Consider the following 18375-nt stretch of genomic DNA (forward strand, 5'->3'; position numbering starts at 1 on the left):
TGGCTGTATAAAACTGTAAATGGCTTTATCATTTTGAACTTTAATCAAATGTGATTGTATCCGTATTTTCCTTTGTAATTTCTGTAACTTGTGGTTTATTTAATATAGATAAAATTGAATTTTTATATTGTGTCGTCATTTATTTCAGCCTTACACAACACCTTAATCTTTTTTGTGAGTTCATTCTATATTTATTTATTTTTTATAAGTTCATTAACATTACTAAGTTTTGCAGACTAGTGGTGGCTTCCCATCAAAACACTGAAGCTGAAAAAGCAGCCTACTTTCAGTTAACTTCTAATACCCAATATCCTGTAAACCTGTTATTTCCAAACTTTTTGAGCCACTTCCCCTTGGTTCCATAAACTTATATCCAATGCCCCCAACCCATTTTTCCTTCTGTGAGAAAGGCTGAAAATATTCTTAGAAAAACTTTTCTATGAACCTCATACTTTGTGTCCTTACAGTACATTGTTCTTCATATTTGGAAACCATTAAATATGGGTAACCCCCGTATAACACGGTGGTTTTATAGGACAGGTTCACTCTAACATAGTTCGCAAATTGGGTAAAACCCTCGTACAACATAAAATGTAATAAAGGGTGCATTCTTTTATACCTCCAAGTAACTCCACGCGAGCATTCTAATTGTTTTCGTGGCTACTTTGAATGCTCTTTCAACAAATAATCCATTTAATGGTTAAATTACACAATTGGGACCCTTCTTTTGCCACTAAAAGCTCATTTAAGAATTATAGATTCCTCCATGCGATACTATCGATAGTGCAGGCACTGCCATCTTTCTTTCACCATCGTTCCTAAATGCTTACAAATGGCAGCACACTCCCGTTGCAGAGCGACCGCTATTAACGAACGCACCCACAAACTGTTACCAGTTGATGATGCTGATGCTGAGATCATCATATAAAATGAATAATCCTCTGGTAAAATATTTACTTAAATAATAAATAAGTATTTTACCTATGAAAAAAATGAATAATAAATCTGATTTAAATAAGGATTTAACAACATGTTATTTTAATTTTTGGAACCTAACCCCCCTTTTCGCACTAGTTCTTTGTTTCGTATAACACAGATTCGCATAACATGGCAATTTTTTGGAACATAACTCCCGTGTTATGTGGGGGTTACCTGTACAATAATTCTTCCTACCTGTTTTAATGGAAGAAAGGAAAAAGTTGCCACTTACCCAAACCCTCATCTAAGTCACTGTTCAGTCAAGACCTTACCTCTAGCATCCCTTGCCACTCCTTGCATCTTTTTTTGCCCCTTATATTTATTCATTGTATCTCTGGGTACAGTAGCACTGACTTTGGAAACCACTACTGTAAACTAACACAAATTGCTTTCTTGTTTAAGGTCAAAATTGTTTATAATAACTTTCTCTACATTCCTCTGGGTTTGTTATATAATTTTTGAGCATGTGTATTGCTTTATATGTGTAATTGCTTTAATGGAAAATTTTATAGTATTTATTTTTTATTTTTTGTAATTTCATAATAAGCAGAGAGAATCATTATACATAATTGCACTTTAAAGCCAGTATAATACTACAGTGTAAAGCCATATGTATTTTGTTTTCCATTATTTTGTAAGGCATTTTGTAATAGCAATATTATTATTTGTTTAAAAAATATATTCAATGTAGTTTTCTAATATTGGAGAGTAAAATTAGTTATTTGCAGAATTATAAACTATTTTTTATTAACATACATGTGCATGAGGATTGATTTATATGTATATAGATATAAGTTAATTCAATGTCTGTTTTAATTTTTTAAAATTACATTATAGCAAAAATATGTGAAATGAGACCTATAATATAAAAATTGAGTTATTTTTATAATATAAGATAAAAATTATATAAAAATATAACATGAACATTTAATTTTGGCTTTGTTGAGAAAATGGAATTGATATTTGATGACAGATTTGAAAAAGTTTCATACTTTAAATATTTTTAAAGTTTATATCATACTTTTTTATTTAGGATTTAAAAAAACATGGGATAAATTCATCAAAATAATTTAAATATAACTAGAAGCAATGTCATCATAGTGTTATCTAAAGATACCTATCTATTTAAAATAGTTGCACATTTAGAATTGATTTTTTTTTTATGAATAGAATATATAATATTAGTGAATTCAATATGTTCAATATAAAAAAAAAAATGCATTTATGACATAAAAAACATTTATAAGTTATTTATGTTTTATTGAACATTATTAAATGTTAAGTTATTTATATAAATATCAAAAACTGTTAGTTTTTCATTATAAAAATAAAATAAAATTTTACAGTTGATTATATTGAGAATTATCTAATTTTATACAGAGTAGTCTACAATAGTATGTTACATTACCAGTAATATGTTACATTATTAGAAGAAAAATGGAAAATATTTTAATATTATCAAAACTCTTATGTATATTACAAATTTAATATCACTAACCTATTTATTCATAAAATGACAGATTAATATTTATACATTTAAACTTCAATGTTAAATTCAAATTATTATTCTGGTTCTAGTACCAGAATAATAATTTGAATTTGTTTTTGTTTTCCTATTTGAATTAATTTTGTTTTATTACAAACAGTAGTCAAAAATAAAAATTTTCATTTTTTCACTTTTTTTTTAATTAAATTGAACAAATTCCTGACCAGCTATGTTATCATTAATAGAAAATGTCCAAATTTTTAATACAAATAATGTAATTTTAAGTGCATCATTTGTACTGTTTTTCAGTTCAATTGAATATATAAAATTAAATGTTTGTATAATAACTTTGTAAATTTTATACAAGTACTCTTATAACTGCTGTAAATTATCGGGCTATATTTTGGATATATAATTATAATATTTTATTAATTAATTTAGATTAAACTGGAAGAAAAGAATCGGCCCAAAGTGGGACTTGCAATGTATTTCATTTTTTTATAAGTATCAGTAATATTGACAAACTTAAACATTAGTTTTAGAAATCTAGATAATGTCTTATTGATTGATTACAATAAAATTCTGTTGGGCTTGATCAAGCAGATAGATTGCAGTCAATAGAAGATTGAATAAGGAAATTAATAAAAATACCTAGGATGGTTTTAATGTTTGATATTTCTTTTTATTTTGTGTAGAACATAGCAAGCCATCTACTGAAATTTTTTTTATAAATTTTATAATTTAATTATGATATAATTTAATTATGATAACCATATTTCTATTTTTATATTACAAAGACATATACTGTATTTATAATAACTTGGTAACATGAAATAGCTTGATATTATCCATCTGTCTGAATCTATTACTATTTAGTTTTTTATTTTGCAATTACAGACTTTAAAAATAAAAATAAAATTTAATATAAAAAATTGAAGAATTCCTAATATGAATATAAATAGAAAAAGATATACAATATTGAAATACAAAATTTGTACCCACAGGCCATACAGTGGGTACTTGTGGGTACAGTTTGCCATCAAAGTTCTATGGCAATTGAACTTTGATGAATATTATACTTTGATAATATTATGTTATTGTTGAATATTCATAAAATTTATTTTTATAATTATTGGGGCTATTAATATATTTAATATAAAGTTGTGGTAATGTCATGATAAATTTATATATCTTAATATAATAGACATATACTGTATTTATAATAACTTGGTAACATGAAATAGCTTGATATTATCCATCTGTCTGAATCTATTACTATTTAGTTTTTTATTTTGCAATTACAGACTTTAAAAATAAAAATAAAATTTAATATAAAAAATTGAAGAATTCCTAATATGAATATAAATAGAAAAAGATATACAATATTGAAATACAAAATTTGTACCCACAGGCCATACAGTGGGTACTTGTGGGTACAGTTTGCCATCAAAGTTCTATGGCAATTGAACTTTGATGAATATTATACTTTGATAATATTATGTTATTGTTGAATATTCATAAAATTTATTTTTATAATTATTGGGGCTATTAATATATTTAATATAAAGTTGTGGTAATGTCATGATAAATTTATATATCTTAATATAATAGACATATACTGTATTTATAATAACTTGGTAACATGAAATAGCTTGATATTATCCATCTGTCTGAATCTATTACTATTTAGTTTTTTATTTTGCAATTACAGACTTTAAAAATAAAAATAAAATTTAATATAAAAAATTGAAGAATTCCTAATATGAATATAAATAGAAAAAGATATACAATATTGAAATACAAAATTTGTACCCACAGGCCATACAGTGGGTACTTGTGGGTACAGTTTGCCATCAAAGTTCTATGGCAATTGAACTTTGATGAATATTATACTTTGATAATATTATGTTATTGTTGAATATTCATAAAATTTATTTTTATAATTATTGGGGCTATTAATATATTTAATATAAAGTTGTGGTAATGTCATGATAAATTTATATATCTTAATATAATAGACATATACTGTATTTATAATAACTTGGTAACATGAAATAGCTTGATATTATCCATCTGTCTGAATCTATTACTATTTAGTTTTTTATTTTGCAATTACAGACTTTAAAAATAAAAATAAAATTTAATATAAAAAATTGAAGAATTCCTAATATGAATATAAATAGAAAAAGATATACAATATTGAATTTATTATTATAAAGTATATTAAACCTTTTTCCATTTCTCCTGTTGAAAATATAAATGTGAAATAAATTTATCTTATTCTTTGCTTTATGCAAAAGAAATTAATAAAATGTTTTAATATTTTCAGATAGAATTAGCTTAATTCAAAATGATAGCAAATGCTGGAATTTCAAGATCAGGTCGTGTTAGAAAGAAATCAGCAAAATTAATTGAAATGGAAGACTGGGATTCTGGTGATGGAGAAAATTACAACAAGCCTCGCAAAAAATCAAAATCATTTGATGATTCTGACCAAGATAGTGAACGTAAGGTAGCTCCAATAAGAATACCTAAACCCCCATTTACTTTGATGTCGCCTCAAAAAAAGAAATCTGATAATTTAACAATGAACAAAATTCTACCTATGAAAATAATATCAAGAGATGGTACACCAGTTGAAGTAAAAAGTAGTACTTCTTATGGAATGAATATTCCATCTATGTCTACAGTTTTGACACCAAAAATGCAAGGTTAGAATTTAATTAAATTTTAACTCAGTATCCTTCTTTTAAAACACTTCTTATTTATTGTTAATTTATGATGTATTATATACAGTATATATGATGGATTCATATACAGTGGGTGATCGGTTAATGAACATAATCCATTCCAAGGCTTTGTTCACTATCCGAATTGTTCGTTAACCGATTATTGATTTACCATAAGTTTTAATGGGAATTTAATTAATTCGTTCTGGAGACCCCCAAAAATAAAAAATATATACTTTCTTACTACATTTATTTATATGTAATAATAAAAATACATAAATACACAGTCTTGCGTTTTTATTAGTCATGTTTTTCCATTTGAAAGGGTTAAAGAATCTCTCTAATATCGATTGCTTTTCTCTCTTCTTCAGGATTTTTCGTAAGTAATTAATAGCATTGTAATTTTAGAGATCCCAAGCCTCAACCTGGTTTGGATGCCATTCTAAGACTGTTGTTCTGACATCCTCCCACTTCAAAGGATCTTTAATAACAGATATCGGCATTAATCCTTTTTTTCAGAAGAAAACGTATCTTGCTGAGTTTCTTGGTGTTCTTCATTCAAGAGTTCTTGGCGTTCTTCTGTCGTCAGATCTGTTTCAGGTTCCATTACGAACTCTTTGATGTTCTTTATTTCTCAGAAGTGATTTTTGTTACTGCTTTAGCTGCTGGAGTCTTCTTGATTATACAGTATTTTTCNAGGCGTTCTTCTGTCGTCAGATCTGTTTCAGGTTCCATTACGAACTCTTTGATGTTCTTTATTTCTCAGAAGTGATTTTTGTTACTGCTTTAGCTGCTGGAGTCTTCTTGATTATACAGTATTTTTCTTAAATAAGATTGAACTGAGGCCTACTGTAGACCTGTTCACGCCATATTGCCCAGCAACATTAGGCATCTTCTGCCCACTCTCTATCTTTGCTATTATACTCTCACCTTTCGAAAAGAAAAACAGACGCAAAACTTAACAAGTACCTACCCGACAGTCTTGCAAATACACAAAAGAATTGTTTTGTCAGAAAAATAAAAGGCTGGAATTACAAGGGAGAGTTTCAAAGTTCGGAGGAATACTATCCGATCAGTATATACCGGCTTGAGCGTCAATGTCGACGTCTGCCACACTCCGAAAAGTTTTGAATTGTTGCCCGAAGACAAGAGAAGACCAATCGGTAGTCATTATTTTATGTCGTTTCTTCTTGTGTTTGTTCTGTGGGGTGTTCGTTATCCGATTTGTTCATTATCTGATCACCCACTGTATTTGTGATCTTAACTATGTTAGAGAAAAAATTTTGAAAATTTTACTTTTAGTATAATCTCTGTAGATATTTAATATAAAATTAAGAAGATGATAATAAATTTGCCTATTAAAAAGTTATTTTCAACCATTGTAAATCTCTTAGTTGCATTTTTTATATTCTTTTAGGAAAGTTAATCCAATCCTGCTAAATTTCTTTAAGATAAGCAAATTTCTTGCATGCACACAATGATTTTAAAGACTTTTTACAAATATTTAATTATTGCATGATAAGAAACTTATCAGTATCCTGTTTTTTTTTTATTTTTGTTATAACCATGCATTATTAAAAAGATTCTGTTTATGTATAAGTCTATGAAATTTGTTTAGTATATTTATTGGAAGTTTTTAAAATTATAAGTAATGATTTCACTTCTGTCAGAGTTAAGACATGAACATAAATTTGCATGTCAGTGAATTTGCAATAGCAACCAGCTAATATTGCTGGTGAATCATCTAAAAGTTTTTCTTAGAGAAAGTATTATACATGTTTAAAATAAAATTATTTAGGATAAATTATTTATTTTCAAAGAGTCATATACTCTAATGATGATTTTTAACTTTAAGTTTAAATATAATNAAATGAAATTTGATCTTCAGAAATATTAAAATTAATAACATAGATTAATAAAAATTCTTTAATTACTTTTAGAAGTCTTTATGATAAAAATATTTATTCAAGATAAACATCTTTAGAATTGAACATTCCAATATCAAATTCTTACTTCACATTTAAATATAAATTAAAATAAAGCATAAACTGAAATATTGAACTCTTAAAAATGATCATTGTGAGTAAATAATTTTATCATCCAAACTTACATAAATAAAATACTTAGCATCATTTTTATTTAACAAAAAATTACTTATCTGTTATTCAAATGAGTCAATAAGAGTATTGATTAGGGTTGAGCTATACCAAAATTTTGATATTGATATTGGGCTTGATATCAAGATTACTTTAATATATCAATATGCTAAAATCTAGAATATCAATATAATAAACATATATTGATTTCAGTTTGATATATTGGTTATCAGCACAGTGCTAGTATTGATGAATTATTCTACTTACAAAATTGGTTCTTTTAAAAAATGCATTTGAAAAAAGTCCATAAAAAATTGTGCACAATAAAATCCACTGTCATATATGCAAACATAAAAAATTACTTACATGGAAAAAATGCCATACAGAAAATTACTTACACTGAAAAATACACATATACAGTAATTTTCATATAAGGCTGAAGATTTATATATAGTTTCAAGTACCATAGATATTTATAATTGTAGATAACCATTCATCTCCCATTTATTAGAATAAATAAATTATATATCTTGCAGACCATATGACTTTTCAGTTGAACAGTAACATATTGCCAATGTATATGTGACAGTTAATAAATTAAATGCAGAAAATTTACTATTTGAAACATACAAATGCTATTTATTTCTAGAAAACAAATATTCCTAAATCTTTCATTTTCTTGAACTTATTATCAGCAATTGTGAATTTTGACACCTCTAGCAATATCAAATTTACAAATTATTAACCAATATAACAATGTATATGTGTTATGTGCAACAAAATGGAAATAGAGTTAGATATCAAATTAACTTGTTTACATAATGATCTGGAATAAATTAGGTTGTTTAATAAATTTATGAATTTTTATGTATATTCATTTATATATACAGTATATCTGTAAAAATGGATATATACTTTTGAAATTATAATATGATTTTTTTGGATAACTACAGATAATATAAATTAATCAATCCAGTTAATTTGTCTTATTTAATGTATTTTAAAAGATTTTAAAATTGTTTATCTTTTTTAGTTCTTTCATCTACAAGTTCTGAAACAAGTGATTCCAGTTCTGATGAATCCGATTCAGATAATGCTTTCCCTCGATCTCCTATTCTTCCAGTAAATTTGCAATCACATGATATGATAAAGAAAAAAATGTCTACTGGTCAGAATATATCCAAACAAATGCCTGCAAAGAAAGTTGAAGTAAAGCTGGTGAGTTTTTTCTTTTCTAAAATATTTGTTAAAATAATTATAGTTAATGTTGTGATTGTAGTAATTAAAACTATTACCTTATTAACACAGTTTTGCTTGAAAATATTCCTCCCTTTTATTATATGAAACTTTGTTTTATCAGATATTTTAACCAAGAAATTATCAGTTGAGATATACTTGAAAATTAACCTAATGTAATTAAAAAGCAGTTGATTATTTCTCCTTTTAATGTTGTTCATACGAATTTTATGTTAAACCTGCCATCTTTTTCGTACATATTATAAAATTAGTAATAATTCACAACTCTAGTTTTCACTGGTTTATATTAATAGTAATCTACTGTTTTTTATTTTAAATTTATAGTAATCTACTTTTATTCTAAAGTAGGTAGCCTGATAGTTCAATTAACAGTTAACTTTCTTAAAATTAAACTTTTAAATTTTTAAAAATCAGGCAAATTTATAAAACAAAATTTAATGAAATTACTAAAAAAATAAAAATAAAAATTTGATTATCTTTTGTGTGAAACAATATTAAAACATTTGTATAGTTATGTTACAAAAGAAAAATAGTTGAAATTACTTTAAAAAATTGTAATTAAGGGTTCAAAAAATGCAGGAGAAATTAATGCAAAATAAAATAAATAATTATTAAAAGTTACGTAAAAAATAAAACTAAATATGCATATCTGTGTTTTATATATGACCAAAGGCTATTATTCAAAAATCAAACTTAAAGAATAGTTGCTACAGGAGCAAACAAATAGTTGTCTCTTCAGCTTCAAGCCTAAGTGAAAAGTGAAGGCTTTGTGTCACCTATTGCTAAAGAAAAACATTCCTTCCCCTTTGTTAACCTTTCCACGAATTCATGCTGAGTCCACAGAAGAAGTTAATGGGTGGTCTTTTTGTGTAACAAATTGTAGACCCCACCTGTGACCTGGTGTGACCTACTTACACATTGCTTCTTTGAAAAGTGTTGGTTTCAGTTTTGGTGGGGATGGAACATTTTGCTTTCAATATATATTCAAATTTTATTATTTAATATAAAGTATACTGACATAATATATCCCATCAAAATTTCTCTTTAAAAAAACCCTTGTATTCTATCAATAATTATAAAAATACAGTCTCTCTTTGAAATACAATGAAATTATATTATGAAAAACACATTGTAAGCTAAAAATATTGCAAGTCAAAAATAAATAAACAGAAAAAATAGGTTATATACAAGGTTATACAGTATATAACATTGCATATTGTATCATAAAGTGAACATAAAAAAAGGAAAGAAAGAATAAATGTACAGAAGTATTTTATACTAATGCTATACAGACAGTAATCTTTCAAATATCATAACATCCACCAGAAAAGTATGCAATAATATAAAACCATAAAAAAAAATTACAGGAGTTGCTGGATGAAGGAGATGCTCAACAGGACTTTTGATATCGTCTTGTGAAACACAGGAATAACTGGTAGAAGGCACTGGTTCATCTCTTGGGTTAACTTTTTCATAAAGATATCAATCTTAGACAGGACTGTTTGTTTCTTCTTTTCACTATAAATTTCTCTGTGGCAAGCAAGTGCATCTTAAATTGGTCTGTCAATACTTGGAAAATCATTCATAATTGAAATCCATCTCTTCTAACATTTATAGTCTGTTACCAATTGTTGAAAATGCCTCAGCCAATTTCTTTGCTGTAAACGTTTTTGGTGTTTCTTTTTTCTCGTCTACAGCTGCTTTTTTCTTCTCTTTCAGTTCAATGAGCTCTTCATTAGTAAGCTCTTCAGACTTAGCATTAACAAACCAATGAATGTCCTTTGTCTCAGTGTTGAGATTAAGCTGCTTGTTGAGAATTAAATTTTTGTTGTAGATAATATCACCAACTGCAGAATATTTATCATATCCTTTGAAGGTGCAAACACGTTTTCAGAATTTTCTTCCAAATACCATTCATGCATTGCTCAGTTACTGCTTCCCATGCCACAGCAATATTCTTGATAGAATCTAGGATATTGTAGCCTTTCCAAAACTTTCATAATGTTTGGCTGATTCAGTTCCTTCAACTGTTTGGGCAAATGTACAGCATAAATAGTATGCTTTGAACACAGCTGTAGCACTTTGATTCATTTGCTGTATTGATGCAGTTGTATTTGGTGATAAATAAATCATTTTGACATCTGGATGCCTGTTACTGATATGATATGGATAACTTGGAGCAATATCTAAAATCAAAAGAATTTTGAACAGGATAGTTTTTCCTGTAGCATTCTTTTGCTGCTGGAATGAAACAGTCTAAAAACCAATCTTCAAACAGCTGTAATGTCATCAAGCCTTCTTATTATGCTGATAATGCACAGAAAGCATATGTTTGCTAATATTTTGAAATCTTGAGGATTCTCAGAGTGGTAAATGAAGACAGACTTTAACTTAAAACCTGCTGCTACATTACAAAGTAGCATGTCATGAACTTTGAATGCTTTGAAACCAGGCATTATCTTGGACTTGAATGTAAGTATGCTCAGGCATACATTTCAAGAATAAACTGGTTTCATATGCATTAAATATTTATTGTCAAATATTTTCAACAGTTATATGATGTGTCTTACCCTTAAACAATTTGGCACCTTCCTTATCATGCTTTCATCTTCACCACTGATCTTTCTTTACGTTATGAAAACAGGCCTTTTGAAGCATTCCAACCATCCATGGCTTGCTGTAAACTCCTACTTGTATGTAGGATCATCATGTTGAGCTTTAAGAGTCTCAAAAAGGCTTCTTGCTTTAGCCTGGATTATCAGTAAACTAAGCAGTACATGTTTTTAGTGATATAGTGGATGCATGTTTTGTAGATGCTGCAGATTTCACAGCATCGCTTATTCACTTTTTTTTTCCATATTGTCAAGATTGTTGATTACAATAGCCCAAACTCACAGCAACCACAATAATTGCCATGCTACCTTCAAGCTTAGATATTATCTTCAGTTTCTTATTGAGAGTGATAGTCTTCCTCTTATTCTCACTAGTAGCAGGAAATACAGTGGTGCATTTTGCAGACATAATGGGTATATTGTAAAACACAAGACTATATAAGATGGTATATATTATTATTATTATTTATATATATATATATATATATATATATATACACTAACTTATATATCTACAGACACACACACAATCTTGAGAAAGATCACTAATGCATCAGTAGATTATTTTGGATTCAAATTTGTAATTGTTTTCTCATACTTCCATTTTACTCACATTGGCCATCATGTATGAAATACTGTATGTGAAAACATCATATATCAAGCAGTATTTGTACATTTTTTGCAGCAACAACAAAAACACATTTCTAAACAGAATGAGTATTCTGGACGCTGAACTGTATAATTATCATTCAATTTTCACATTTTTGTTAAGTCAAGCATCTTGATCTGTGCTTCATTTAATGTACTGAAATGTTGTTTTGTTTACTTACTATTACCCAATTATTTTCAAATTAAAAATATGTAAAATTCACAAAATTTCAAAATACTGTAGAGCGTCGTTTATCCGAAGATCGGTTATCCGAAGGAATTCCAGTCGACAAATTTAAATTTTCGCCAGTGCTGTGGCGCTGTAATCTTCGGCTATGTCTTCGGCTACTCAAATATTTTACGTTTTTGATACTAAATTAACTTCTGAAGTATAATTTTTTATTGTTTTTATATTTTTCNAATAATAAAAAAATGCTTGCAAATTTTACTTTTAACTTTTTAATCTATATCACAAAATAACAATAAACTCTATATAAGTGTACAAGAAAATAATAATGTGATTATAATGGAAACAAATATTTTATTTAATGGGAGATCTATTGCTGTTTATATGATGATTTTTTATCTTAGGTTTATAATTACTGGCTTTTAAGACTTTTTGAGACAGATTTAGGATTCTGCTTTCACACTACATATGCAGTTTTGAAATTTATGAAATCTTAATACTTTCTGAATTTTTAGTGTGATTATCTTGAAAATGTTATGCAGGTTATTGTGTGAATTGGCAGTTACAGCATGAACGTAAGAAGTTACTCATCCACAGACTTGATCCTGGGTCCCTGGAATGTCGTGGCCATTTAGTGGTTGAACTTGTAACTTTGAGACCACTTTGAAGGATTTCTAAACTTTTCTTTGTAATTTTTACATTTATCTGCTTTTTCTTTTAAATGTTTTTGAAACAAATAAATGAACATAACATGCATACTCATTTTTGCAAACAGTTCTGCTGGATTTGTGGCAAATCATTTGATTATTTGATTATATTCTGAATCAGCATGCAATTTTTTACAATTTAGATTCTTTTCAACTTTTTGCAATGCAAAATGTCAAATTGACTTAAAAATTGTGTTGTGCAAGCTGTAATGTTTGTATTGTAGATATGACAACAAAACTAAGATACTTGTATTTTATCTTTATGATTTGTAAAGATAAAATAAAACTATCTAAGCAGGTTATCTTTATTAATTATGTTTTGTTTTCTTACATCTATTAATAATGCTTTAATTCATGACTAATAGTTTCTCTTTAATGCTGTTAAAACATACAAACTTTAGACTCATACATGTTGAGTTTTAGGTCAACTATTGAGTCTGAATAAATGTGAAAAGATCTGCTGAGTCTAGTACTTAGAACTAAAAATTTGTACCCACAGGCCATACAGTGGGTACTTGTGGGTACAGTTTGCCATCAAAGTTCTATGGCAATTGAACTTTGATGAATATTATACTTTGATAATATTATGTTATTGTTGAATATTCATAAAATTTATTTTTATAATTATTGGGGCTATTAATATATTTAATATAAAGTTGTGGTAATGTCATGATAAATTTATATATCTTAATATAATAGACATATACTGTATTTATAATAACTTGGTAACATGAAATAGCTTGATATTATCCATCTGTCTGAATCTATTACTATTTAGTTTTTTATTTTGCAATTACAGACTTTAAAAATAAAAATAAAATTTAATATAAAAAATTGAAGAATTCCTAATATGAATATAAATAGAAAAAGATATACAATATTGAATTTATTATTATAAAGGTTATCCAATCAGAAAAATGCATTCGTTTAAAATCATCCAATAAGAGAAGATAATTTTAAATCGTCCAATAAAAGAAGCGTACTAAATAATTTAAATTAGCCAATAAGCGTAAATTTTAATTTAAAATTAGCCAATAAGCGTAGTCAAACTTTTCATAATGTGATAGAAATAAATAATTATGTTTTCATTCATTTTTTTATATCCACTTAAGTAAATTTGTACATTAATTATAGTTGTAAAAGATTTAAAAAAAACACTGAATATAAGTCGAATATATTTAAAAATTAACATTAAAATAAAAGAAGTATCGTACAATATTTTTCTATTTCGTTTTAAAAGACAATACTCAAACGACACACTTGGGATACAATCTTGTCCGGGTATTTTTCTTTTTTGGACTGACTAATCGTCTTTAGGAAACAGAATAATTAATGATGTTTCTCCTGGGAAGAATATTTATAAATGGTTGTTTATACATTATGTAATTTGCTCCATCTTAAAAGAACATAAAAAGGTTTATTAAAAAATATCATTAGAGATTTATTTTATTTCAAATTTACTTCCTGAATATATAAAATATCATATAAATTGCAACAATTTTCAATTTTTAAATTAATTGTAAACTCTAAAGTTCGTGTAATTCAATAGAAACTTAATCTGCTTTTTAAAAATATAAACTTTCTTTCTATTATTAAGAATGTTTGTCTTATATTTTAAATAAAAAATTACAAAAACGTTCTTTTAAATTACATTCTTTATTATCCGAAATTAAATTTAAAAATCGAAAAATAATCGTGTGTTTTTTTTTTTTAATTTTTTAAATTTAAAAATTTTCAAATCGGATATTTAACTCTTATTGGTTAATTTAAAATAAAAGTGTTCCTATTGGTCACTTAAAATGAAATGTCTCTCTTTTATTGGATCGTTTAAAATGAAACGTTACGCTTATTGGATAATTTATTAATAACGTACAGCGCCACCATCAACAGCGCTACCTAGCGATAAAAATCGTTATTTATTTTAAAATAAAATATTTAATCGTAGTAATTTAAAGAAAAAATATGAATAAAATTTAAAATTAATAATTGTTTATTTTAATAAAACAAAATCGATTTTTAAGCCCATTGAATTTAAAATTTGACATTTTCTTTATTAATTTCTATTTTTAAGTCATGTTTAAGAAGCTGATGTAACAATACATTAGAAACATTCCAGAAAGTGTTTCTTATACAGAAACATCTATCGATCGTTCACTTGAGTGTCAGCTACATCCATCAAGAAGGGGACCCGAAGAGAGAGGTATCATTAACTGACACTCTAGTGACACTTTCTGAAAAATCTGCCCATTTTCGTTCCCCAATGTCAATTTACAACAGATTGTTAAAAATATCCTCTCCTGTACTCTGCTTATGTGTCAAGTCATTTATATACCCTACAGTATACTGTTAATAAATGTACAAATTAGAATATATCACCTGATATTATGATTTGAACTGAATTGTAACTTAATTCACTTGTTCAAGGAGTTGGGATGTGTTCATTTCTCTTAATCACTTATGTCTTGAGGCAGAGATTAATATGGGAATAGTTCATTTACCAATTGAATTTTTTTTTTTTTTTATATATATATAAAATCCCACTTTTTAGTAATAAAATTAGAACTTTTCTCCTCTTAAAAATAGTTTATGTTTCTAGTTAATTATCTTGTCTTAACACGTGTCAAAGCAATGTCCAAGTTTAATTATCGAAGGATTGATCACTGTATGATTTAAATCCGTGTAAGTTAATAAGGATAAACTTTACAAAACTTTATAAAGGCATTATGTTTTACAAGATGAATCATCATAATTAATAAAATTGTATCAGAAGCCTTTACGTAATAAGAATAGTTGATGTATCTCATTTTCAATTAGAAAAAAAAATAAATTTTAAAAAATTAGTAAAAATAATATGTAATTTTTAATATATTTTTTTAAACTTTAAACGTTATTAAAATTTATAAAAAAAATTTCAAGTAATTATATAAGATTGACGAATGTTATTTAATGAGGATTGTGCGACAGTATGGGTTAAAGAATAGAATTTGAGTGATTTAAATCTTGGAGCCCTTACAAAATCACTCAAGAATATAATTTTAAGATTTTTCTTTTCTTTCCGAAGTTCTTAAATAATAAAACAGCAAGAACATTAACTTTTAAAGGTTCTAGAAAACAGCTACTTAAACAAATGAAATCCTATCGTAGACTAAACATTCTTTTGGAGGTTATCCAGGATGATCACTTTAAAAATAATTTACATTCATAAATTAAAACAATCGAAAAAATAGACGAATGAACGAATTTTTTTTTTTTTTTTTGAAATGTCAAAATGTTAAGTTTAAGAAGAATGCGGAAGAAAGTCGAAGATAAAAATTATGGTCGAGAGGAGGAGACTTTTATGTTTCTTGGTGGTTAGAATAAATCATTCGTGCAATCAGTTCAAAATATTAGAAGAAAGACGAGCTTAGAAAGAAAAAAAAAAATCGGAACTTCCTTTAGTTTATTGACGTTCAATAACATGAATTGAAATGATGCTTATTTGAATACTTAAAATTTTAAAGTTTTCAATTTGAATAATACAGTTTCATGTATATCATTTATTTAAAATATGTATAGGACTATAATAAGTAATAAGATAGAGTTTATTCGGCATTTTAAAAATTATTATAAACAAAATTTGAATAACAAATTGTTTCTTACTTATATTTAGAACCTCTCAGAGGTCAAGAGAGTAACTTATCTTTTTAAGGCTTCCATGCATATTTAAAACAAAAAGTTAAATGGACTGTTAGTTTTATGTAAATTGACTTACCAAATGAGAATATTTTAGAGGGGCAAATCTTGGAGATAAATAATTTTTACACGAGTAGATTATAGAAATATTGCATCAAAATGTACAGTACTGTACTGTACATCCCATGGTCGAGGGTGTACGTTTACATACCTCAATCACGATCCCAGGGAAGGAAAAGTGCTCCGTTCTTTCCCTCATGGAATCTACTTATATCTTTACTTTTACTTAATTCATCTTCCCGCAAAGGTGTGTATGAAATAAGAATATGTTTTATAGTAAAGTACGATGCTATCGACTATTTTCTGATGACAATTTGAAGAGTTTGTTTTGAAGATTATAAAACTGTCAATTTGATTTGTTGTTTTCTATGAGAATTAAAAGTTATATCCTGATCTACTTCTGCATTATTGCAAAATTAAACAAATTTTAAGAGTTATTCTACGAATAACTCTTAAAATTCGATTTTTATGAATGCGATATTATCGAATTTCAGATAATGTTTATTTCCCTTGGCATTTTATGAACATCGTTTCTCAAAACTTATTAGAAAATGCCCTTTACTGAAAAACTTTCAACGATTTTCCTTAACATATCAAAGCGAAAATAGTAATTACTTTATACTCGATTTTCCTCAATTTGGATTACTTCCAATGAAGAAATCCACATTTTCTTCAATTTCAGCGGGGTCTTTTATCGTTTAAATTTAGAATAACTCTAAACAGAATTAATACGTCATGTAAACAGATTATTTTTCGTTATATACAAGTTCTAATGATATTTAAAGCTAATGATAATTATAAAATTTTCACCTTAAACAATTGTTTGGAACTTTTCTAAAGATAAATTATGATAAATAAAGCTTATATTATTTTGTAAAAAGAATTAACTTATCATAAATACACAAAATACTTTAATTATGGAACATTTTTAAGTACAGTACTGTACATAGTTTATATTTAGAATATACATTCTATAGGGAGGAAATGTATGTTAGATATACATAAATTTATAGAATGTTAAAGTTCATAAGGTCTAGATTTAGATTATTACAGGCTGTTTTTCGATCAAATATTAATAAATTTAAACTGTGAGGCCTTTATGGCCTTTTAAACTAATCGTAGTGTGAGGCCCTTAAGCTATAGCTTCTTCGACTATGTGTAAAAATAACACTTAGAAACGACACAGAAACATTATTCTATAGAGGAAACACTTTATATATTTAGAATATGTTTACAAAATACTGTTTTATACTTCCTCCTCATTCGCTAAAATAAGAAAATTCTTACAAAATATATACTTAAAATTGCCAAAAAGTTTATTATTTCTGTTTTTATTCTATTTTAGCTATTTTACTAATGCAATATATATATAAATTAATGAATTTTTCTATTAAAATTAATCATTTTTTCTCGTTATCTAAAAAAAATTTAAATATAATTTACATGGCTGTTTCTACATTTAATAAAATAACGATAATAAATAACATTAAAAAATGACGTTATTTATTATCATCGTTACTATCTCTACGAATGCTCTTACTAATTTTTCAAAATTCTTTAATAATCGAGTTAATAATATGGAATAAGAAGTAAAAAAAAATGAAGATAATAAATTGAGCTAAAAGAATATTTAAAGTTTAGAACTAAAGTTTGATTTTCATTTGAAAATTTATTAATGTAGGGCCTGAAACACGTGAGAGTAGGGCTTATCTAATTAAAAATTGGGATTTGCCACCTTTCGAAAGTCATAAAATATATTAATAAAAATAGAGTTTATCAGTTTATATACAGTCGACCCCCCCCATAACACTGCTGATTTTTCCGTTTTATATGAATTCCATGTTGTACGAGTCACTTAGCTTTTACAAATACGTGTGCCGGGCTGTGAACGGCTCACGTATTTGTAAAATCTAAGTGACTCGTACAACATGGAATTCATATAA

General features: G+C 26.6%; 1 protein-coding gene across 2 annotated transcripts in view; it reads left to right on the forward strand.

Moving 5' to 3' along the window:
- The window catches only part of LOC111628032 (HMG box-containing protein 4-like), a 35894-nt gene that overhangs the window by 3604 nt on the left and 13915 nt on the right, over positions 1-18375 (forward strand). For both annotated transcript variants that reach the window (XM_023371752.1, XM_023371753.1), the window contains exons 2-3: positions 4794-5175; positions 8323-8507. In XM_023371752.1, the coding sequence (XP_023227520.1) occupies positions 4815-5175; positions 8323-8507 (546 nt within the window). In that variant the 5' untranslated portion in view covers positions 4794-4814. The remainder of the gene's footprint in view (positions 1-4793; positions 5176-8322; positions 8508-18375) is intronic.

Source organism: Centruroides sculpturatus, unplaced genomic scaffold, assembly GCF_000671375.1.
Source record: "Centruroides sculpturatus isolate CEXI.00-Female unplaced genomic scaffold, Cexi_2.0 scaffold565, whole genome shotgun sequence".
In the NCBI taxonomy this organism is placed as follows: domain Eukaryota; kingdom Metazoa; phylum Arthropoda; class Arachnida; order Scorpiones; family Buthidae; genus Centruroides; species Centruroides sculpturatus.